The 23,366-nt window shown below is 39.2% G+C and overlaps 1 protein-coding gene across 3 annotated transcripts in view; it reads right to left on the bottom strand.

The window, feature by feature from the left end:
• ZFYVE26 (zinc finger FYVE-type containing 26) overlaps positions 1-23,366 on the bottom strand; it is a 49,812-nt gene that overhangs the window by 5,608 nt on the left and 20,838 nt on the right. For 2 of the 3 annotated variants that reach the window (XM_065064342.1, XM_065064343.1), the window contains exons 20-39: positions 22,155-22,260; positions 20,623-21,362; positions 19,858-20,054; positions 18,924-19,028; positions 18,215-18,337; positions 17,294-17,470; positions 15,857-16,103; positions 14,663-14,761; positions 12,623-12,780; positions 11,523-11,692; positions 10,100-10,128; positions 8,018-8,139; positions 7,706-7,926; positions 6,938-7,085; positions 5,785-5,994; positions 4,732-4,947; positions 2,668-2,865; positions 2,147-2,349; positions 1,150-1,291; positions 552-611 (exon numbers count right to left, since the gene is read on the bottom strand). In XM_065064342.1, the coding sequence (XP_064920414.1) occupies positions 552-611; positions 1,150-1,291; positions 2,147-2,349; positions 2,668-2,865; positions 4,732-4,947; positions 5,785-5,994; positions 6,938-7,085; positions 7,706-7,926; positions 8,018-8,139; positions 10,100-10,128; positions 11,523-11,692; positions 12,623-12,780; positions 14,663-14,761; positions 15,857-16,103; positions 17,294-17,470; positions 18,215-18,337; positions 18,924-19,028; positions 19,858-20,054; positions 20,623-21,362; positions 22,155-22,260 (3,671 nt within the window). The remainder of the gene's footprint in view (positions 1-551; positions 612-1,149; positions 1,292-2,146; positions 2,350-2,667; positions 2,866-4,731; positions 4,948-5,784; positions 5,995-6,937; positions 7,086-7,705; positions 7,927-8,017; positions 8,140-10,099; positions 10,129-11,522; positions 11,693-12,622; positions 12,781-14,662; positions 14,762-15,856; positions 16,104-17,293; positions 17,471-18,214; positions 18,338-18,923; positions 19,029-19,857; positions 20,055-20,622; positions 21,363-22,154; positions 22,261-23,366) is intronic. The other variant, XM_065064344.1, reaches the window with a different exon arrangement.

Genomic DNA, 23,366 nt, shown 5'->3' with positions numbered 1-23,366 from the left:
ACACACAAGGAAGTTTGGAGGCTCATGAGCGATGCTGACTGGTAAGCACCTCAGGTCCTACTAAAACAGGATGAAGAAGAGGTCCCCAGAGAGAGTTTCCAGTTAATTAGCTTTGCTCTCTCAGCCAGGAGAATAGTTCAGAGACAGCCTTGGACTTATTTACGCACAGTCTTTGCATGGCTATCGTGAACTGCAGAGCACCACCAAGTCAGAGCTCTCTGCTCACATCTGTGACCGTGGTTTGCCAGAGTTAAGTCACTGAGCAGGGTGCACAGCAAAGGAAAAGCTGTACTTAATTCCCTTCTAGGATCCAATTAGTTTGGAAGTGTCCTACTGAAGCAGCATCTTAATTTCCCTACCGAGCTTCCTCCAAATACATGGATATTTAAGACCTGAACAAATTACTTTTGTCACAAGAGGGTTTTCCTTTGGGGGATTAAAAGACGTTTTGAAAAGAAAAAAAAAAGAACACAAACTTTTCCTTAAACAATTGCTGCTTGCAGAAGTTACTTTTATAATAATAGTGCTTGATAAATCGAGGTTTTACATACCTGAAGGACTCTAAATGCAATCCCAAACCCCTCCTCAATGTTTTTGCCTTCCAACATCACCTGAAAAGAGAGGCATAGACAAGCTCAGGGATGCACATTCATTTTCCATTACATACAGTTAAAAAATGATGCATTTCCAGATTTTGCCCAGAGGCCAAAACCCAATGTGTCACTTCAACAGAAAACAGCACCACCCCAACAAGTAGAGCAAATACAGAGTCTGTTGTCACACACTGATTCCCTGTGGAACGTCACGCAAGTTACAGATGGAGCTGAGCTGACGTGAAGAAGGATTAGAATAACAGTAGTATTTGCTTTGCTTCAAAACAAAGCATGCACCGTCAAAAGGCATGTTACTATTTGTATTTGGGATCCTCTGCATCTGAAAATTTGAACTTTGATTAGAGGAGCTCCAACCTCTCCTGTGTTGTCGGAGGAGAAACTTTATTTTTTCATAAACGGTAGGTTCCATACATACACAAGTAACCCGCCCATGAAAAATACAAGATGCTGCTCCAATCATTAAATGTTCCAACCTGTATATCAAGTTAGCATTGTTGAAGAAAAACAGAGCTGTATTGGAAATAGCAATAAATACCTTGCAAGCAACATCCATTTTCATGTTATTGTTTCCGAAGAGTGTGGGCAAGGAGGAATCGGTCATTTGAGAGGTTCCTGAGCTTTCACATCGATGAAGGAACTTTGTTACTTCCATCTGCAGATCAACGGTATTGATGTGCCTGACAGAGGAAAAATTCTGACTTTATTTTGAAACAGCATCAATTATTATTTGTGTAAACTTACTCATTTCTTGAACACGTTTCAGAATACGACATATTTCCAAAAAGCAATTATTTTGGTTACTTTTTGACTCTATCTTTTGTGTAGCCAAGTCCACAACAACGAGATAATTTTCAGATCTGTGCACTTAACATGGATCAGAAGCTGAGGGTGAGCACTTGTTCACATTATTTCAAAGAAGTGATCCAGAGAATTTGGATCCCAAATAAATACCTGCTCCCTCTTTTCCACCTCCTCACATGCACTCCCCCCCACATTTGAGTCTAGCCTAAAAAAAAAAAAAGGAGGAAAAAACCCCTAAGAAAACCAAGATATAAAAGCCCAAGTACAAAAGAGATCTGGCTAAATTTGCACTTCAACTTTTGAATACAGGGATTCAGTTACATCTGGCACCTATATCTTGTACATAGTTGAATGTCATGAGTTAACCCCGGTAGGCAGATAAGCACCACAAAACTGTTTGCTTTGTGGAGAGGAGAGGAAAGGAAGAATAAAAGCAAGAAAACTGGTGGATTGATGTATATCTGTCTATGCACTGCAGCATTTTTGTTTGTTTTTTAAATTAAAGGATGGTAGATGATACAAAGACTGATGTTTTTAGTAGAAACAATTGCTCATCTGCTGGGTTGGGTTGTTGAGGGAAAAGGTAATGGGAATCCTATAACTGCAACTACATAAAAGTCAGCTAGCACAGCTAGCAAGTGTTAGCTAAAGTCAATTTAAACACAACCACTAGGAAAAAAAAAATCCTGAATTTCCCCTTTCCTATAACTTAGCTTCTTGTTTACAGATACCTCGACACATCCGTAGCAGACATTTTCTTCCGAAAAGTGAATGACATTTTTTTCCTTCCCGAACTTCTTGAGACCTCCTGCAGATAGACTTTGAGATGGTCCTTGATCTTTAGAAGCCATGTCTGTTTGCCTCCCAGTTCTGTGTAAGACTTCGCTCCATGTGTGAAAAATCTAATGCAGGTCATGGCAGCACGAACGTGATCCTGGAAAAAATATACTGAACACTAGGATGGACCAAAGTGCCCCACCTTCACTAATTGTTGTCTCTACTGAAGTGCTGCCATAAAGCAGGCAATGCTCTGTTTTCTTTAAAGCAGTAGTTAAGCTACTGCAATGTGTCAAATAGATGACAAACAGTTAGTGGGTCAGCTTCAGTCAGGCTCAGGCCTCCCTGTCTTTTAGGATTGGAAAGTAGCAAAAATATACTTGTCCATCATGCAGATTTATACCAAAGCACATAACCAAAAGTCTGACAGTATTCAACATTTCACTGAAAGAGATGGCACTGACCCTCATCTTACCTTCATGAACTGTTGCAGCTCATACAGAATATGGTAGTAGTTCTTCCTCTGCAAGTATTTGCAGGTTGCAATCAAGTAGACTCCCCAGCTTTCCAATCCTGGATCAATGGTTTCCAGCAAGTTCTCCAACATATGCAGTTTTCCCCTTTCATAACTTGGAACGAAGATCCCTTCAATGAACACTTCTGATGGCGACTCCTACACAGACATCAGAAAGGCAGCTTGAAGCAAAGCCACTGTGGCTTCTTGGTTTTCCTCATATAACATAAAGGAGTATTAAGTGACAGAGGTAATGAAGTTAATAAATAATTTAGGTTGGAAGGCATCTCCAGAGGTCATTTAGTTCAAACCCCCACTCAAAGAATGGCTTCCAAGTTAGGTCATGCTTCTCTGGGCCTGTCCAGTCAAGTTCTGAGCATGACCAGGTATGACAGCCTCTCTAGGACGCAGTTCCCATGTCTAAATATCCTCACTGCAAAAAAACTTTTCCTTATACCCAGCTGGCATTTCCCTTGCTCCAAATTGTGTTCACTTTCTCTTACCCCTTTACTGTACATGTGTAAGATATGCCTGGCTCCATCTTCCTGACAATCACCCACTTGGTAGTTGAAAAGAGCACACAGATCTCCTTTTGCCTTCTCTCCTCCAAGCTGAAAAACCCTAGCTCTATCACTCTCCTCATACATCATGTGCTTCAGGCTCCTCGCCACTTTGGTGGCCTTCCATTAGACTTGCTCCCCTTTGACAAAGACTGTTTTGTCCTAGAGAACCCCAAACTGGGCACAGGAATTTAGATGAAACCTCACAAGTAGTGAGCTGAGGGGGATATTTCCTTCACTTGACCTCCTGACTGTGGTCTTGCAAATGCAGCCTCACATATTAATGTTACTACGGGAAGGAGCATGTGGAACAACATGGCCTGCATAAATGTTTTAAAGATATGATATGGAATCTATCTTTTTTAATCTCAGAATAAGTTACAAGCTACAAAGCCTGAACACATAAAATGTTTCCAAACAACCAACTACAAAATGTTTCATCAAAAGCCCAGTACCTTACAGCTTTAATGTAACAAACCTTCCTCTCTAGTTTGCATGATCGCTGCCAACCTCCTTGTCCAAAACTTTCACATCAAATTGTATATCTAGACTATTTTCAAAGTCTGTACTTAACCAGTGAAATTATTTCACTAACATTGCAAAAATATGCAACTTTTCTTTATAGGCAAACTTAAACTAATATAAAGGGCACATTTGAAAAGCAAATTTAATATGCAGAAGAGTATATGAGCTTAAAATTATTGATACAATGAGAAAGCAGAGCTGATAAGTCAAATTTTGATTAATAAAGACTGAAGACAGTGGAATTCAATGTTTCAAGCTGTATATTCTCAATAAGAATTACTTCAAATAGTAATAAAAATAATCAGTAAATCAAACACAAGCACAGAAACTTAAAAAAAAAAACAAAAAAAACCCCCCACACTTATAAGCTTTCAAGCTGGTGAGATGTAATGGCTTCACATCTCCTCCACATCTCCTAAGAAGCACCCTTAATGAATCAGTGAGAACCTTGTTGGAATAATTTCTAGGTTTAATTGTAACTTAGCACCAAAAGAACTGTTTTCTCCAGACATTCTTAAGCCCTCCTATATTACACAGTTCTCCTAAGGAAGAACTGGAAACCGCGTTTTGGCTTCCCTAAATTTCTGTCCTCTGGGACACGATCCTGTACTCTCTTATATTCCTAATGGTTACAGAAGTGCAAACACGTGTGTCTTACTCATACAAGAGACAGAGCTGCTGGGATAAAGTGTCTCGTGTTACCAGCATGTTGGAATTCAAAATTTTCATTCTCTCTTCTGAACTGTATGACTATCATGTTGCTGAATTCTTGTCAGTCACTGGACAGTTCATATAACAACATTTAGGACCTCAGAAAACTCCTGTGCAGGAAAACACGCAGAATGCTGCATGATGCTGATTACCACCTTAGACTGGCCTTGAAGTCCGCTTAGCTACTTTTCCAATTCCAATTTAGGTGATGGCAAATTACATTACTCACCTTATTTAACAAGTGAAGCAATGCTTCTCTCATACAGTCATGCCTCATGTAAAAGCTTATTATTGCCAGATTAGTGCCATAAGTATGTAAGTAGAACAAGCACTCCTGATAGTAGCTGTTGTGTTGAATCTTCCCCTCACACATCATCTCCAGGGACAGACTTCTCGTTCTCAGTGTTGCTTCAAGTTCCCTCAATGTGGCAAAGTAATCATCATCCTGCCGTCAAAACAAAGAATCAATGATAGGTGATGGGGAAGAAGAAAACTTTTTTTAGTTAGATCTGGTCACTCAGCCCTGAAGCATTTCTGTAACTGTTGTTTTTAAAACAGATACAGCTTTACAGGGGTGAGAATCCAGTAATGCTTTTTATAAACACTAGATTGGAACCCTGCTATCAGCACAGGTGGTGAACACTGCTGTAGCTAGCAAGGCTGTTTCCAGGGACAGACAGTAGGCTTATTTATTTAAACACAATTCCACTGTCAACAGCTACTTCAATAACCTAGTCAAAACAGGCTTTTTTATTCTCCTAAATATATACTAAGAGGTCTTTCATCATTATGATTCTGCAGTTACTTAGTACTAAAAGTCTTTTTTCAGTATCTTATCAGAACTTCCAGTGCTAATCTCAAATCACATAATAAAGCTTTTTGACAGCAAAAGAAGAGTGGAAGAGCATTTGTAAATTCTCCCTTAAATTCCTGAAAAGTTATCAGTTTCAGTAGAAAAATGGCGTCACCACAGCATCACAACATATTGTTGGGGTCTAGTTTAGTTTCCTCAGACTGTAGTAATAACATGTTAACCAGTACAGCTTCTTTCCCCTCCACTAAGTATGCCCCAAATTACTACAAAATCCTATGATCTGGTTCTCAGCTGTACTGAAACAGCTAACGAATTTCTTAACAATATTCAGTTTGCAATATGCAATCACGACAAAAGGAGGAAAAAAACTAATGTCTGATATTGTAACATGCATTGCTATAAGATGTATACTAAAACATCAATACTCGGCTTTGCTATAGCGATTCAGAGCAGACAGAAGCCTCTTACCGCAATGAGTATGGGCTTCACTGTGGACTCCAGGTACTGTATCACATCCTGGACCAGCCTTGAACCATGGTTCAGCTGGTTCAGATCCATAGGTGGCTTTAAACATCGGTTAAACTTCTCTCTTGCTGAACTTAAATTTCCAGCTTTAAGGCAAGCCATGCCCCAGGCATGCCACGCTCCACCAGGATCCAACCCAGATTTTGTAGAAACCTAAATTAAAAATTGTTTGTTAATATTGCAACAGTCCCAGTACAGAAAACGGGAAAACTGGCTTGTCACACAGTCTGTGATTGTGATCTTTCACTTCCTAGAGTACATTTTGCATTAAATCAAAACACAAAAACCCACATATTGATTATGTTAGTATTACTGGCATAAAATGCCAACTACCAAAACACCCACAATCTTCAAATGTGGAAGTATTATTTATTGTGCAAGTTTAAGCAACTATTTATCTGGGAAATTTCAGTTCAGCAGTTCTAAAACTGAGGACATTTTCACATCCGCTTTTCTAAAGCAGCTGATTTTTAAACAGCAGAATTCATCAGCTTTGCGGTTTTAAAAAAAGCAACTGAAGATGCTTCACAAACCTCCAGGAAATCATTTATTTCACATAATTTTGTTGATCAATTTTATTCCTTATTTTCTTCAGACGACCAGCTCCCTTTAAACAAGAATCATTTTTATTCAAATAGGTCATCTATTCCTGCTGGTTATTACCTCTTAAAAATACTAATTCTGTTTTTAGTGTCATAATCCTGTTCTTAACAAACTGCTATGCCATAAAACAGAAGCTTATGAAATCCCGGGAGCAAGAGGAAGACAGAAAATTATAAACCCCACCAGACGAGCTCTGATAGATAGATTTGCCACCACTGCTGATTTCCAAGTTAACACTTGGGGAAAGGTGCCTTACTAATGTCTGCTGTGGAATTGTAGACAAATAAAATCAAACATACAGGCTTCCAAAAAAGTCCTGCCACAAAGGATGTCTCAGTCTTTCTACCACATGCAAGGTTCCTCCATTTAAATGAATTTCTTGCAGTTAGTCCATCCCAATTTTAATTGTACCAGGAAACAAGGCCCCTACTTTTCCCTTAAAAAAGCCACTACAGAAGCACTACCAGCACTGACATCCCTTCACTGTCATTACCTCTATGGCTAGTTGATAGTACTCTGCTTCTAGAAGCCGATTTCTTAATCTTGTTACTGCTGCAGGAAGAAGAATCTGGTCCAAAGATGGTATTGGACGGTAGGCAGCAGCAACCAAAATATTCAACACATCCACTTTGCTGATGTAGCTAGGGGAAAACAAAGAGGTTAAACAAATACATACACTTCCACTACTATTGTACACTTAAAGAACCTTATGTCGAAGACAACTCTTAGAACAGTGGCTCCTAATCACCTAGTTTCTCTATCCATCATACTATCCTATTCAGACTGTTTTTTATTGTTTTGTTTTGTTTTCACATTCAGTGGAATGCTGGCAGCCACTGACTACAGACACCAGCTATATGTTACCAAATCAAAATAATACATGTGAAATTTATATATTACACCTGCTACATCAAGCTCTGTAGGGCAAAACTTGAGGAAAGTGTAAAATGGCACTTTCATAAAGTGCAGGTTTGAATACCTATAGTGATACATACTGAAAGCAGATACAAAATATCCTAAGTAAAATATTTACCCCAGTCTTTGTGAATTATTTCTCCCTACTCTGAAAATTTTCTCAGCAATTATTAGTCATTTTATTTGAAATTTTACTATTTGAACTCTTACATTATGAACTTCTCTTCTTGTTTAAAATGTCCACAGTACAATCATAAAACAAGCTTCCCTCCCTCCACTTCCCAGTTGAAAAGGTTGATGGTCTCCACAAAACCTCAATACATCCTAGTGAACATGTGATAATCACCTGTCACAGAGAGCTAGATCCTGGCTCCTTCCAGCTTTTACAAACATCATTTTGGCACTGAAGAGCAATTGTTTCATGATGTCCATAAGGAGACCAGCATCCACCTCAGGATTAGTGAGCCCTTGAGACAACTTACAGCAGTGTTCTATCAGCTGGTGGCCACACGCGATGCTATCGCTGTGCAGGCTGAGGATGGCAATACACAAGGAAGAGCTAGGAGCCTGACAATTTGAGGAAAAACAGACAAACATGGGTATTGAGATAGTTCTCCAGGGAACTGCTTATATTGGACTATATTTCCCCAGGCCTCACCTGTTCATAATAAAATTCGCTGCGTACAATTTCATTCTCCTCTTCATTCAGGGAAAAAATCCATTCATGCTCCGTTGCCTTGGGCATTCGCACCACTGTGGAATATTCATTATTAGAAGATTCTGCAGCCAAAAAGAAAACAGCAGGCAGAATAATTATACAAGCAGCAACAAAGCTGTCTAAGGACACGTAATGCAGAGTATTCCTATACTCTCATAGAAGTGTCATCTGTAATCCTCTCATTGTGCCATTTCCTGACAGCATCACACATCCAGCACACAGATTACAGAAAGATTTCCATTCCTCAGCAGGCTGCTAAATTGGACCTAAACTTGCTCCCACTGCTACCAACAAGCTGTCACCAAAAACTGGCTCCAGTAACATGTCTTCAGATGATTATCCAACTCTTACCCTACTGGACACCAAGCACAGCAATGTCCCCGCTTTAGCCTTCCCTCAGGCAAATTAAATATTTCTGGGCAGGAGGCATGTGGAAATACAAGACCTGTGGGTTACAGCTAAAAAGGTAACTGAAGAACCAGTTGTAAAAGAAAGGGTAAACTGACTGAACTGCCTGTGTTCGTCTTGTTTTTAGAATGCAAGCTATCTGAACATACAGCCCAGCAGCTTCGAGACAAAACAGAAAATGAGTTAACTCTCTACGTTAAGTTTTCACATAAAATAATACTGCAGAAAACTGGAGTTTTGATCAAATTATTAAAGAAATTTCATTTCTGTGAAAAGTCTTTCTTTCCTCCGGATTCCTCTGATGTTTAAGTTTGTGATTGTGGTTGCTGGCATAAAACCAATGGCCAATCTCACAATGCTAAAAAACTGAGAATAATGCTAATTTTCTACTCTTTCCCCTGATCAACTTCCTCTTCTCCCTAGAAAAACTTAAAAAAAAAAAAAGTCTCAAAATTCACTGTTCTACATTTCACTGAAGGACTGTTAACATTATTGAGTAAAACTAAAACTGTTGGGTGAATAAAAAAAAAAAGAAAAACACTATTTCTAAATTGAACTGGGAACTGGAATAACTACAATAAACCAGGTTTGAAGACATTTGATAAGCCTTCTTCACAGTCTCACCAGATAAGTTAGTAAAGCAGAATAAAGCACGTTCCCTCTAAAATCTGAGGATTTCCATACTGTTCTTATTCACTCCTGCTGAATGAATCTTATGTGCTCAGTGGTGTGTAGCAGGCAAAGTGAAAGATCTAACCAGAAGCAGTAGCTCAGAAACTGCCTTTCAGCTGTTTCAGTCTTGGAACAAATGTAGCAGTAAAGGAAACAAAAAACAAAAACAGAAGGGCAAATTTTGCACCATGTTTCACATTACTGCTATAAACACTTCAAATAACTATGTTTTGGTCTGCTGGAATTCCACATCAGTGCAGGAAAATTTTGCAGAATCGCCAAACTAAGCAACAAACAGTAAATGCCTTCTGAGGAAAAATGGCAGAGAAAAAAAAACATCAACTAAATCTTGTTATTATTCCTGAAGCATTATGATATTAGATGTGTAAATTGAGGCACCGAAATTACTAGTAACACAACCAGAAAAAGAGATGGAACTCAAGATACAATGAGACCCATGAGAGGGGCCTCATCCTGTGCTACCCCCCCAGCACAAGGTATCAAACACCCCAGCACACTGCAGTGTTATTCAGAGTTTTACTATCATGGTTTGAAAAAAGAGGATCACTGCACTCAGCACAGCTCTGCAGTGGGCTAATTAATTCCTAATCATACCACAGCCTCTCACTGACTGCTTCTAGTATGCAAAGTGCATTCTCCAAGTGTTGTTTTTCAGTTCTTTCCTTTAATCTCCATCCAGTACATTCAATACTGGCTCAGACATCTCTCCTAAATCTCAGCTTCCATTCACCGAAGTTTGGAATGTTCAATTTCAGCCTGCACATGCAAAAACTATCCGTGATATTTTGTAACTGAAGTTTTGATCATCATTCCACTTCAACCAGATGTATCAGGTTCCTATCTCTAACTCTGCTGCTAACCAGGCACTTAAAAAAAAATACATAAATAAAAATCAAAGTTTAACATTACCCCATTCCTTACCTTCCACTTGGTCCTGAACTTCTTTTCTGCTGTAATAAAATGACAGAAAGAAACATCATGCCTATGCCAGTAGAGCAGGGAAAACATTGTTTTAAAAGAGAGATCAATACGGCTAACCTTTTCAGAACACTGTCTTGTAAAAACCTAACATCTCCCCTCCCTTCTCTCTCTGACCCGTTGCCCTGCCCCTACACAAAAACTGTCTGGAAATCTAAGACCTTGCCTCTGCATTGTTGTATTTCAACTATGCTATGTAATTAGTCCTTATAACTTTCTCTAGGAGTAGTATTGTTGCACACATCATACAAAAGCAGATGCTGAGAACAAGAACTGCCCACTATCAGAATATATCAGAGCTAAAAACAAGTTTTAGGTATCCAGGTCTCTGTAATTAAGATTCATTTGGTTTTGACACACAAATAGGGCAAGTATAAAAAAACCAAACCAAACCAACAAAACTGACAACATCAAAACCAACCAAAAAAACCCACCAGACACTTAAGGAATTAAAATGTGACAAGTGTCATTCAAGCTCACTGCTAGGTTCTGCTGGCTTAATCTGGCAACTCTTCTGATGCAAACTGGTTCAGCTAGAGGTGACTGCTTGTTTTTGCAAAGGTTCCTTTTCAGATCTGCACAGTATTCCTTTTTCCCTGTCACAGCAGATAGTGCTATCTACAGGCTTCCTAGGAAAATAGAAAATGCAGCTGCAAGTGCAGCTGAAGAGAGTGAGTTTTGCTCTCCGTGACCCTGTTGAGCCTGCTGATACTGCTATAGCTGACACTACTATCAGCAGGCTCGACAAGGTCACGGAGAGCAAAACTCACTCTTTTCAGCTGCACTTTTCACCTGCTTGCCTAACATACACATAACAAATTTCAGTCCAATTCTCAGCTTAAAGCAATGACATCATGAAAATCTGTCATGGCAGCTGTCCCTTTTATCAGGCCAATTTCAAAGCCTATCTAATCATGAACTTGCTTTTGAATCCCCAAGTGTTCAGGGGATTGTAATCAAGGGATTATGGAATAACATTAAAACACTGATATGTTCAGCAGAGCCAGTCAACATGTGACGTTAACCTAGGAGCAGAGTAAACTGCAAGAAACTCTGTCACATTGTAGTGGTTTGTGCTGATTACATTTTGCATCAAAGCAGTCAATTCTTAAGCTTGATGATCAATTGATGCTTAAAGACTACAAGACTTTGTTGCCTCACTCTCCAGTTTTGTTTCTAATATGAGAAGTAAACTGAGGCATAAGGAACATCCCCACATTTATTAAACCTGAAAATTCCAACAGCTGAAGCAAAAAAAAGCTGATTTTATTATCCAGATAAACCCAAAAGCTTATTTCTTTCTCATTCCATCCATGTACTTTGCTGTGTACATGAAATTGAGGAGAACTAGAATGGAAGGACTTACGTGCTTCTGTCTTGTACCAAGCCAGGCACATGGTCTCTGTTGTAGTAGCTATAGCATTGATCACATACTCGAGACAGGTTTTCTTTGCAAGCTTCTACTGCCATTTTCTTAGTGGAGCAAGAGCTGCACACCAGCCTGCCACAGCGCCTGCAGTGATGGCGCCTGTTAAACTAAGCAAAAGAGGTCACAGATGAGCAACAGAAATAATTTACTAAAATTGCCTCCTATATCTGCCTCTACTCATGATTGAACTTGCTCCATTTGAAGAGAGGAAATCTGTGCATGATAAGGCTTGGCAAAACTATACAATGATTGATTCTCACTGTCATCATTCCCTTCTGGATAGGGCATGGCAAAGAAAAACCAAACCAAACCAAACCAAACAAAACCAAGAGGCAGGTAGATAAACCATGTTTGCTGCAGCCTTGGCCTTTCCACTATTTAAATTGTCTCAATTTTGATCACAGAGCTAATTAGATCATCTCTTGGAAAAGTTAGAAGCTGTTAGACTGTCTTTCTGACACCATCTTAATAATCTGCAAATTCAAAAGCAACAGATACTTCAAAAAACCACACCAGTTTCTAAGTGACAGAAGATAGACTGCCAGCACACTTGCAAAACTCAAAATTAATTTTTTCCCTTAAAGCACCAATGCAGTTGCTCAAGTACTCTATGAAACAACAGGTTTCAGACAAGTGTAACTAATAGCAAAAATAATATTTTCTGTATTGGTAATCTGAACTACATGATGCTCATGTTATTTCTTGCCAGTGCAGTCAAGTAGACAGCCTTTTGAAATATTAATACTGCTATTATTACACATTTTTGAGATCTCATAGTTGTCTCCTCTCTGATGACCAGATTTCCTCTTTAGGTTCTATCACTTCACAGGACTCTGCAAGGAGCTGTTGCCAGTCTCCTTAACTACACTAAATAGAAACTAATGGTTAAATATCAAAGGACTGGCAATCTTGTCAAGCCTACACTGATGCAGACAAACTTGCTAAAGTAGCTAGAGTCTCTTACTAAACAGACTGAGCAAGTGTTCATATTAAGGTCACGGTTCTAGGAACGTCTGTACTTTGTTTTTCCTCCTTACCATAGTAAAGCGTTCAGTTTTGCAAACCATACATAGTGTTTCAGTGTCATCAGGTATCCATTGCTGCTTTGGTGGTGGCTTCTCAGGAGGAACAAATTGCTGAGGAAACAAATTCTGCTGCAGACTTCTGTCTCTGGGACTTGCAGATATGTTGACACCTTAAGAAGAACCAGGCCAATAAAAACACAGAATGGAATTTCAGCTGTTCAATGGAGTCTTGAATACCAGAAAACACTACAGACTTACTGAGGTTATATGACCTTACAATCTGTCTGGCTCACAAGACAACTACAATTATCTTTCAACCGGGTATGGTAGAATAACATTGTGTAAGGAATATGAACATACATATATATATATATATATATATATATATATATATACTTTAAGCTAAAATTGTAAGACTGTAATCTTATAGTACTTCAGTAATGGTAAGCAAGAGTACATAATTATTAATAGACCTTTATCATAACGATTAGAGACATACAAGACAACTTTTCAACATCTGTTCTTGTATAATAAGCAGAAATTTAGAGGAAGAACTAAAAAATACTCTGGTATACCATAAAGCATAATCTTAAGGATACCTAGTGTTGACATTCCTGAAGATCGAGACTTTTCTTTGTTATCTCAGGAGATGTGTGGTATGGCTAGCAACAGCACACCCCTCCCTGTTCTAGTCCCCTTTACAATCTACTGTGTGGAAATCACTTCAAAGAGGCAGCAGATTAAGTCTTTGGCCTTCAGGATCTTTGAGCATGTCAATGAAATACACATTGAATCAAATTTACAGTACCAGATAGGCTTTTAGTTTATATGATGTGATCCAATTACACTACAGGCTAATTAAAAAGTTCAACATGTCATTGCAGCCCTGCAAGTTACCTTCTGTGTACATGAATACTAAATTAAAAAACTTAAAAAAAAATCTCCATTCCAATAAAGCTAACTCATTCTTATCCAAGTAGATACTGGATTGCCAAGGACCATTAGAGGCCAATGCATTCAAGTTTTGTAACAACATACAGATATTAAACTGACCATTATAAGAAAAACTGAAGAGCTACACAGCCCAAACCAAGATGCTGCTGTCACTGCGTGTAGGCAGAACACAGAGTCTTCAGTTCAGGATACAGAACCAGAGAACAGTTTGGACACCCTAAAGTGTAGATCTGGGTAACACTGCACAGTTCTAGTGCAGGCCCATCATTTGCTGAGGTGTGAGAATATCCTTTGCTAGTCATGCCCTGAGAGCACAGAATGTGCCTCACTCACAATATATCTTCCAAAAGGTCCATCTCTTGCATTAGATGCTGAATGGAGCCTATTGAAGAATTTGTGGTTGTTTTTAACCCACAAATATTCTTCAGTTTTTTTGGCTTAAATTATTTTGTTTCTATTTATTTCTGTTTGAGGACTGTGAGTGGAGCCTCTCAGACAACACAAGGTTGTTTGTTATTTCCTTCGGGTCACAGCGGTGATCCTAGAAAAAAAAAAAAATTCAAGAACCAAAAGAATGACCAAAAAAATACAACACAAATGAGATCCCTACTGTAAAACCAAACTTAAGGTCCAAAAGAAAAAAGTAAAAAATAAGAAGACAGGGAGAAGTACCACAGTGATGGGCTTCCAGACAAGCTCTGCCTATATACCCAGAGAGAGAGTACAGAAATAAGACACAGAAGGATTAACCTGCAGCACCATCAATCCCCTAGCAACCTAGCTGTGGCAGAGAGATCATTTTTCCTGTCCTGTTTCCTGCAGTCTGTTCAGGCTTGTTTTTTTTATGTAGGGTCTGGAAAGGTTTTGTGCTGATTTTTCAGACATTTTGTAGATACCTACCAAAAATCAAAACAAAGCCATACATTTGTCCCCCTTTAAGTTTTCTTTTAATCGGGCCCAAAGCATCCAATAGTAGAGACCTACTAACCTGCATTAAATGCAACCCAAGTTACTATTAAGTGATGGGACACGCATACACAGGGTATAAACCAAATAAGAATAGGTTGAAAGAAAACGGCACCAACGTCTTAACATTACCAGTAAAGCTGACAGGAGATAATTCTGATGATCCCGATTTAGACAGTGCTTCACAATCCAGTACCTGATTGAGACTTTCTTGGATACGTGCCAGGGAACCTAGGAAAAAGGGAATAAAATAAAAATCAGAGAACAATACTGGCCATATACCTGCCTTGTGTTTATGAAGATTGGAAGAATCTATTCACAGGAGTATGTAAGAATGTCAGCACAAAACAGGACTAGCTATGTAACTACAAATTACAAGGTTTTCATGAAAATTAGCCCACAATTCATGCAAAACTATATAAAATCCTATTATCTAAAACACAGAGAAACAGATCTTTATCAAAGCAACGAACTACTGATGGGCACAGAAGTAACACAGCAGAGAGTAAGTATCAGATGTAAAAGCAACTAGTTGACACAAGATGCTCACAGCAAATATTAAATGCTTCACTTCACAGTGGAAGGAACATCCTTGCAAAGTTATGGGTGGATCCTTTGGCAGGAAAAGATAGATAAGTCTAAGGCTTTTATGTTATCAAGAACTGCACCTTTAAACCATGAAATGAAGCCAACATCTGGAAACTGGCATGAAGCAAGAATAGGTATAGTAGGTATAAATAGATACAGATAGGTACACACACCATGCACTTTTAATGCAGCCAAACAAAAGCACTGGACTTGATCTGCAGCACCCTCTGCTGCTCCAGTTCTAAAACCCTGAGAGAGCCAAATGCAGGAGAAGCAAAAACAACATGGATGAGAAGGGATTGGTAAACCAGAAATAAGAACTGTGCTGAGAATGTTAAATAGAACTACCAGTTTTTAAGTGTTTATATGAAAAAAGGAACAAGGCTCTGGTAGGAGGAAAGACTATGGAAGATTAAACTCCCATTCTATTTGGGGGAAGATACAGTTGGCTGCAGGTTTTAGAACTGTCAGTGACTTTAGTCAGTGACTTTGTGTTAAACCGGAATGAAATAAAATTGAAGAATATCACACAAGAACAGAGACCCCAAAAAGGAGCAGCAGAGGAAAGTGTGAGAAACTTTTGAACCTGTTGATCCTTGAGAACATTTATTTACAAGAAAGGCAAAGACTTTAAGAACATGTTCCGGGCTACATGTAGATTGGAGCACACATCTAAAAATGTGGCACAATTGGTGAAACGATTCCCAAGTGAAAAACAGCATTCTCACAGACAGTCACCTGATCTCTTTTCTTTTAAAGCGAAAGGGAAGTTGAGTGCTTTTCCTGCATACTTGGAGAGCAAATTGTCAATGTCTTCTACAGTAAACCCAATTTCCTGTACAGCTAAGAGTTGGTGCAGTGTCTGCACAGCGACAGCTACCCAATCCACTTTCATATTCATGAGGAGCTGTTCCAGCATGAGCAGTGGCCTGGAGGACAGGTGGTAATAGTTAACACGGGAGAGCTCAGGCAGAGTCAGCAGCACCTGAGACACAACGGAAAAAACGTATGTTAAAATTATACACCTTTAAGTCTGTGTTTCTGTGAGATTAAATGACAAGAAACTAGCACAGTAGCTTATGGAGAGAATGAAATAACATGTAGAGGCCAACAAATGGAGGTGGGACTTCTCAGACCTATTCCTACTTCTGTTACAGGGTTACTGAGTGGATTTGCAGAGATTACTTAAATTCCACTTTCCCATTCTATGAAACACTACCTCATTTCAGAGGCAGTGGAGGAGCAGAAAGCATTTTGTGACCCTATGACATATGTGTTTTAGCAGGGTAGAGCACATTCTCTTATTAAAATAAGCTTCTAAAAAGAATATTAGCCCAATCCTTCCATCAGTTGAGGAAATATTGAGAGGAGAAAATATGAGCAGTTCTTCTGAAGATGAATAGTTAATACAGACACTTTCTAAATTCAATCCTGTCTTCTAAAGGGACAAGTAAGGCAACAGGAAGCCTAGCAAAATACTGTTGTGACACACACTAGAGCAAGCTGCTATTTGTAGTCCTGCAACAAAACAGGTATTATCAAAAGCATTGCATTTTATTTTCATACAATGCATTAGACTAAGGTAATCTACTGGTTAATGTGTCTATTCCCAGGCTGAACACAGAACTTACGTGATTTCTGTAAAGGCAATCGCCATCCAAAAAGAGGAGTGATACTGTCTAACTTGGTAAGGCATCTGGGAGAAACAGGCCATGTAAGTGTCAAAGACCACCACACAGGTGGGCACATGTAGGACATCTGTTGTTACTGACACGGAGAGCAAGTTGAGGATGCTTTCTTTTTCACTTGGGACAAAGATAGCAACTGGCCTGATAAAGACCACAATTATATTTTATTCCACCCACACCCTCTTTTAGCCTGTGCATTCCTCCACTTCCTACAGCTCAAACACAAAATTGCTCTGTTCATATTGGGAACTACAACCACCTCACAATACAGGAACTCCAAAAATGGAGAAGGAGAAGAGAAGTTTTAATCCACCTCTAAATTTCCTTTGGATCCTGAGACTCAGGATCTTAGACCTGATATGGTGAGAATGCTCTCGTAAAATCCACAGGCCTTATATATTATGTATATATAATATATTATATATTATAAAATTACTTACATAACTATATATTGCTATTAATCCCACAACGCAGCAGTTTTACTCACTTTTGATCCCATGTAGAGTGCCTGGATTTCATTACGGCGTGCTGTTGTCAGATTCATATAGAAGTGAGCTGTGAGGTAATCAGCCAAGAAGTGAGAGGCTGCCAAGTTTGGATGCTGGTCAAGGGCCTGTTCACTGATGGCAAGGCAAATACCAGGGTCTTCAATTCTTTGTAAAAGCTACACAAAACCAAAATACAGTGAATCCCTACTACATTCCTGAAAAAGCAGCCTTTGTAACGGGCACTCCATGACAGATTATTGTCCTACAGTGGTCGAGGAAGCAAATTAACTTGCACAGGTGTCTTACATATATAAGGACAATTTAGATAGCCTATTTATAGACTACTCATCACCCATTTGCTCCATTTATTAATAAAAATATTTTTTAAATTAAAATAAGCAAAAAAGTAAGCAAGGAATGTGACAGAAGGCATAGTGATCAGAAGTCTCTCCACTTTGCTTCCAGAGTATTTTTGAAGCTATGTAGTCTGAAAAAGCCTGCACTTTATTTTACACTCTCTGTTATTTGCAAGAGCTCCGTAATTATTAAAACCAGAAGAAGCCACACTTCACTAATTTGGGCACTGAAGCACAACTGACCAATTCCTGTTTTTAGTTTCACTTCTGGCTCTTCTGCTTGAGTACCACAGAAATGCTTCATTATCATTTTTCAAATAAAAGGGGCCTTGTATTTCCACATAAGTGACATTTATGCTATTAGGTTCAGCAACCAGACTGACAAGCTGGATTTTCACTTAAGCAAACAGGGGAGAGAGAGGCTCCTGAAAGCATATTTAAACAAATAGCATCTCTTAAGGGAGGAACCCTAAAGGCCAAGAAAATGCACATGAAGAAGGCAAAGAAACCAGTTCTCAAATTACCTGACCTAAAGACATAAGGCTGAAAGAATCTTACTATTACCTGCAACGCTTTTTCCATGTTTCCTGTCTCCAATAAGTGGAGAAGGTGCTCACGGTGAAGATTGATCAAGTCTTCTCTTGGGATAGGATACAAGTGTCCCCATTCCTCACACAACTCATAATCCTGAAGAATTGAAAAAAAGAGTAAAAATTAAAAAAAAGGACAAATAACAAACTCTACCCTCTCTGATACAGCTGTTTCTCCCAAAATTCTGATCAACTTCTCAAGAAATTCTGTAGCTTTGCCTACTCTCCCACATGCAAAAGGTCATTAATTACATTGACAAGGGATAGTCAATTTTGTCAGAGTCACAGCCTGCATTGAGAATACCTTCTAATTTCACAGTAAGTTGGCTTTTTAGAGAGACTTTTAAAGCCAGACAGATCTACAGTATTAGTACTTGTATAATAACCAAGCCCATATTATGCCAAAAGCCATGCTATTAACATCTTCAAAATTTTAAGAGAAAATAACAGGTTGTATCTCAGAGTAAGAGTTGTAACTTAAATTTAAGGATTATTAACTACACGTAAATCTTGACATTAAACACAGATCTGTACTTGTTTCTGTAGCACAGAACTGAGTAAAGGAATCCTTCCTAACAAAGTAATCTCCCTTGATTGGTGTTTTAAGATGCTATTTCAACAAATTTATCCATTCAAAGTTTAATGCATTCTAATTCACCAAAATACACAAGATTATGCCTAACCTTCACTTTCAGAACAATATTCATGACGGCCTGAGGGTCATCGGTGCAGGCTTTTTTCAGATCCTGCCAGTCATTCCACAATGGTTCATTCTGCATATTCAAAATCTGAAAAAGTTAAGATTAGGGTAGCACAAATCTTGAAAGCTTTATCTACAACAACCATTAACTCTAAGAAAACAGCTGATCTGATCATATCAATAGATGCTTCATACAAAGAAAAAAGTCAAAAAGGAGACTCCAATAAAGCTGTGGCATTTTCTCGGAGGTATGAGTCTACAAAGCATGTTATAAGGGAAGGTTTTTAAAAGACTAGATGGCAATAATCATGGATGAAAAAGTCCACGTATACTGCAGACATTGCTGGCACTAACAGAGACAAATGAGCTAACTGTCAGCAGAAGCACCACCAGACAGGGATTTATGACTCGTCTTTTTGCTCTGGTGTTTCAGTCTGTGCTGAACTCCAGGTCAGCGACTCTGACTTAACTTGGGTATCTGCACTATCCTGAAGTCAGAAGAACTGACTGCAATACAAACATGCTTATTGGACCACTAGTTTGTACACTGTACCCAGGTACATCTACACCTCTCAAGCTTATATTGAACTGCCATGAAAAGCTTCCAGAGGCTCTAGCATTTGTATAGAATGGAAAAACAAATACTTTGCAAAAAAGCAACCTCACACCAGTGTTTAGGTCTAATCATGCTGGCAGTCCTGAATGCTAATAGAAGGGTTGGAAAGTTATGACGGATGGAAGCAGAATGTTAATTGGATACTACAGCACTAAAATCACATGAACTGTTTTAGAGGAAAGACTTGAAACACTATTACGATTGAAAAAGAACAAAGGGCTAAAACTTTTTCAAAGGGCAATTTTATTTGCTCCCTGCTGCCCATTTTGTCTTGCTGGTTACTTGAAGAATGACTTTATACCTTTTGATAAACCTGAAGTTCGTTCTTCCTGCTCTGCAGACTGGCTTTCAGTTCATCAGTTATGCCCAAATCAGAAATGCAATAAGCTAGGATTTCCAAACAGGCATCGAGGGGCCATTTGTCCAGACAGCGTAGGGCCAGCCTACTTCTCAATGTTGCATTTTTTACTGGGAACAAGTATTGCCAACCGTCCTTATCTGTGGAGGAAAGAAACCACTAGTTTGAAGTTCAGTTTGTGTAATTCGGAATATTAAAAATTAAAAAAAAAAAATCTTCATCCTCACTGGATCACATCACAAAAAGAAACCTCACAGTGCTGAGAAATCTATGTAAGACTCTTCCCAAGCATCAGATTCTCAGGAAGTTAGCATGGGCTACTTATTATCTTTAGACTCCAAAAGGCACCTCCTTTTACAGGATACATCATCCCTCTATGACAATGACACTGCTGTAGGAGATGTTGCATTAACAGGACGAGGATTAATGTCTCCTGATGTATTCAGCTCTTCACATGGAAATAACACTGCAGATGCATTCCAGTTCTCTTGCACTAAATTGGTCAGGATTTGCACATTTGCAAAACAGAAACTACACCATAAGAGTAAGCAAATTTAGGATGAAGGAAGAGAAGGGATCTGTTTCTGTCTTTGGATTTGCCCAAGGACCACTACTTTAGTTTCCAGCTCCTGACCCAGGCTGTATTTTCCACTAAAATAAAGAAAAAAGAAAGATCAAGGGAAAAAAGCCTGACTTAATTGTTCTTACCTTCAGCAGTTGCACAGCTCAGCACAGCATCCTTCACATTTACCAGCTCATCCACATCCTGACTGTACAGATCCAAGACCTTCAGAGCTCTGTCCCAATCCTTTGCAGCAAGAGCTTGTTCAAAGACTTCCATTAATACCTTAACAGCTGTGGTGGAATGCAGTCCTAGGAGAACCAGAGATGCGCATGTCTTGCCAGAGAAGACAGTAGCCAAACTGCAACCTTCCTCTTGCTGATTCTGAAGTGGCTCAAACATAGCAAGAAGAAATCGCTCCAATATTGGGAACTCCTTCAACAACGCCTCACACTCCTTGGAAACCTGTTCCAAACCTAAAGGCACCTCCCGTTTGCCCCGAAATTCCATCCAAGATAGACTCGATTTGGGAACTTTCTGTATATTGCATGCACTTAGACATGCCACCGTGGCCATTAACTTGGACTGAGACTTTAGGAAGTCCAGGGAGGAGGCAGTGAGTGTGTGCTGGCTTGAGTCATTCACAGAGGATGGGGCCTGAGTGGAAATGTCCTCAGAGGTCACCGCAGAATTGTGAATAGGTATTTCAACATCTGGCAGGCAGTGGCAGGCACACTGGTGTGCTAAGTTGCTGATGTTTGTCAGTAGAGACTTTGCCTGGAAGTTTTGCCTTGCACTGCATAAGGACAGGGGTTCACAGCAACAGTTAACAATAACTTGCTGCACATTCAAGTTCAACTCTTCTTTAGCCAAGAGAGAAGAAAGCCTGTAGGATTGAAAACAGAACCAGCTTACCCAGTATATATAAAAGGTACTTTGCAATCACATATTTTCATAAATCTTCCAAATGTTTTATGAACACAAGTCCACTAATATTCTTCACAGGTACATATATGGGAAGAGTACATATCCTGTGTTTACCCAGTATGAAAGGTGTATACAGCATGACACGGATAACTCAGAGCTAATGCTGCCGTTTCTTTAAAGAAAAGGAACTTCGTCCTCAAACATTGACTTTTACCTAAATGTGATGTACTAAAATGGTTCACCACTAATGCTCATCTTTTTAAGAACTACTTTGTCAAATCAGACACTCTCCATGCCAGCCTAATTTAGTAACTTGTGATGGAAGTACCTTAGATTATCCAGTTTAGCTACTGACCAGGGCAAGAGCCATGCCCAGCTGTATTCTTAAGAAGCTCTACTGGTCTATTTTATTAGTAATACCTTTCTAAGCTGCAAGTCCACTGCTCTGAACTGTCACACATTCAGTTAAAAAAATCCACATGAATGCACTCTCTCTTCACAACATACAGTAATTGTTAAAAATAAAGTGCCACAGATTTTCCTATTAAAAAATCTTCAGGTAGCCAAAGAAACCACTGACTAAGCTCCTCCCTGCACATCAATCCCTGCAGCATTAAGTGATCGGCTGGTGGGACACCGCAGGCTGTGCTACCTGTGCTAAGTAGCCAGAAAATCACTTAATCCTAACTGAGGTCCGAAGTCACCAACACTAAAATAACCTAGAGAAGTCTATAATCTGAAAAGCACCAACCTGTCAGGATGAACCTGTCTCTCAAACACAAGCTGGGAGAGCAGCTGAGATGGACTCTGCTGTAACAGTATGAAAGGGTTCCCCACTTTCACTTCTGCAGATATATCTTAAAAAAAAAAAAAAAAATCAGAACACATTTTATAATACAGACACATTAGCTAAATACACCATCCAAGTCTAATTTTAGGAACATAAATTTTAAGAGCTTGAGTCTGAAACTTCTTTGACTAAATTCAGAGGTCCACATTCACATTAGTGTGATCAAATCCAGACTAAATTGCAGGGCATTTCTGATTATGATATGCCTCTCAAACTTGTCACCACTGGCTCATGTTTTACTGGACCTACTACCAAAACAAGTGGAGTGGGGAGTCTTTAGCCTCTAAGCGAGATCTAGGTTCAAACAGTTTAGCAACTCTACTACTGCAAACTTCCATCAAAATGTGTATTTGTGGTGAGAGACTAAAAATGTGCAGTATTGGTTTCTGAGGAGTCTCTGGATGTAAATTAGTGAGCCCATGCTCTGTTCAAGTCAAAGTTGGCAAAAGCAGAGGGAGTTCACAGATATACAGCTACTTTTACAAAACCAGTGAATCCCTTGCCAGTATTGCTGAAAAGCCTTTGTGTCCACTACTGAGTTATGTTGAGTAACTCTGAACAGATAAGTTTACCTTCTCCTTTCATCTTCCAGTACAATAACGCTTCCCCAAACTCACTCAGCCATTAAATACTGTGCATTCTTTTGGCTTTGGCAGTTAGTCAATGAGGACTGAATCATGTCCATACAGAAGTTATGGCTGGTAGTGACCTGAGCTGAACCAGCATGTCTGAAAGCAAAGCTTTGCCCTTTTTTTCTATCCTCTTGGGAAGGAATTATCTGAAACCAGTACTGTGGTATTTTACATCAGTGCAGCTCAATTAGTGTCAACATTAAAAAAAGAGACAAGTGCTTTTTCTCCTAGCACAGTGAATTGTTCTGTTCTTCTGGTAGCTTTATGTGCTGATGGTGCATTTCTTTCCACCGTCATCTGCTGACTTGATGAAAAAATTTTTCCTGGTTACCTCTGCACAGCCTTCTACACAGTCTCTACTTATCTTTGCGGAGCAGCAGGGCACTGATTGCCTCTAATGGAGCGGGAAAGTGTGCAGCATGCTGATCCACTGGATGCAAAAATCAATCTCACTTTACAGGACAGTGATCAGAATGTTTGA

The sequence above is a fragment of the Columba livia genome, chromosome 5 (genome assembly GCF_036013475.1).
Source record: "Columba livia isolate bColLiv1 breed racing homer chromosome 5, bColLiv1.pat.W.v2, whole genome shotgun sequence".
Classification (NCBI taxonomy): domain Eukaryota; kingdom Metazoa; phylum Chordata; class Aves; order Columbiformes; family Columbidae; genus Columba; species Columba livia.
This window is presented reverse-complemented; position numbering and strand designations above follow the sequence as displayed.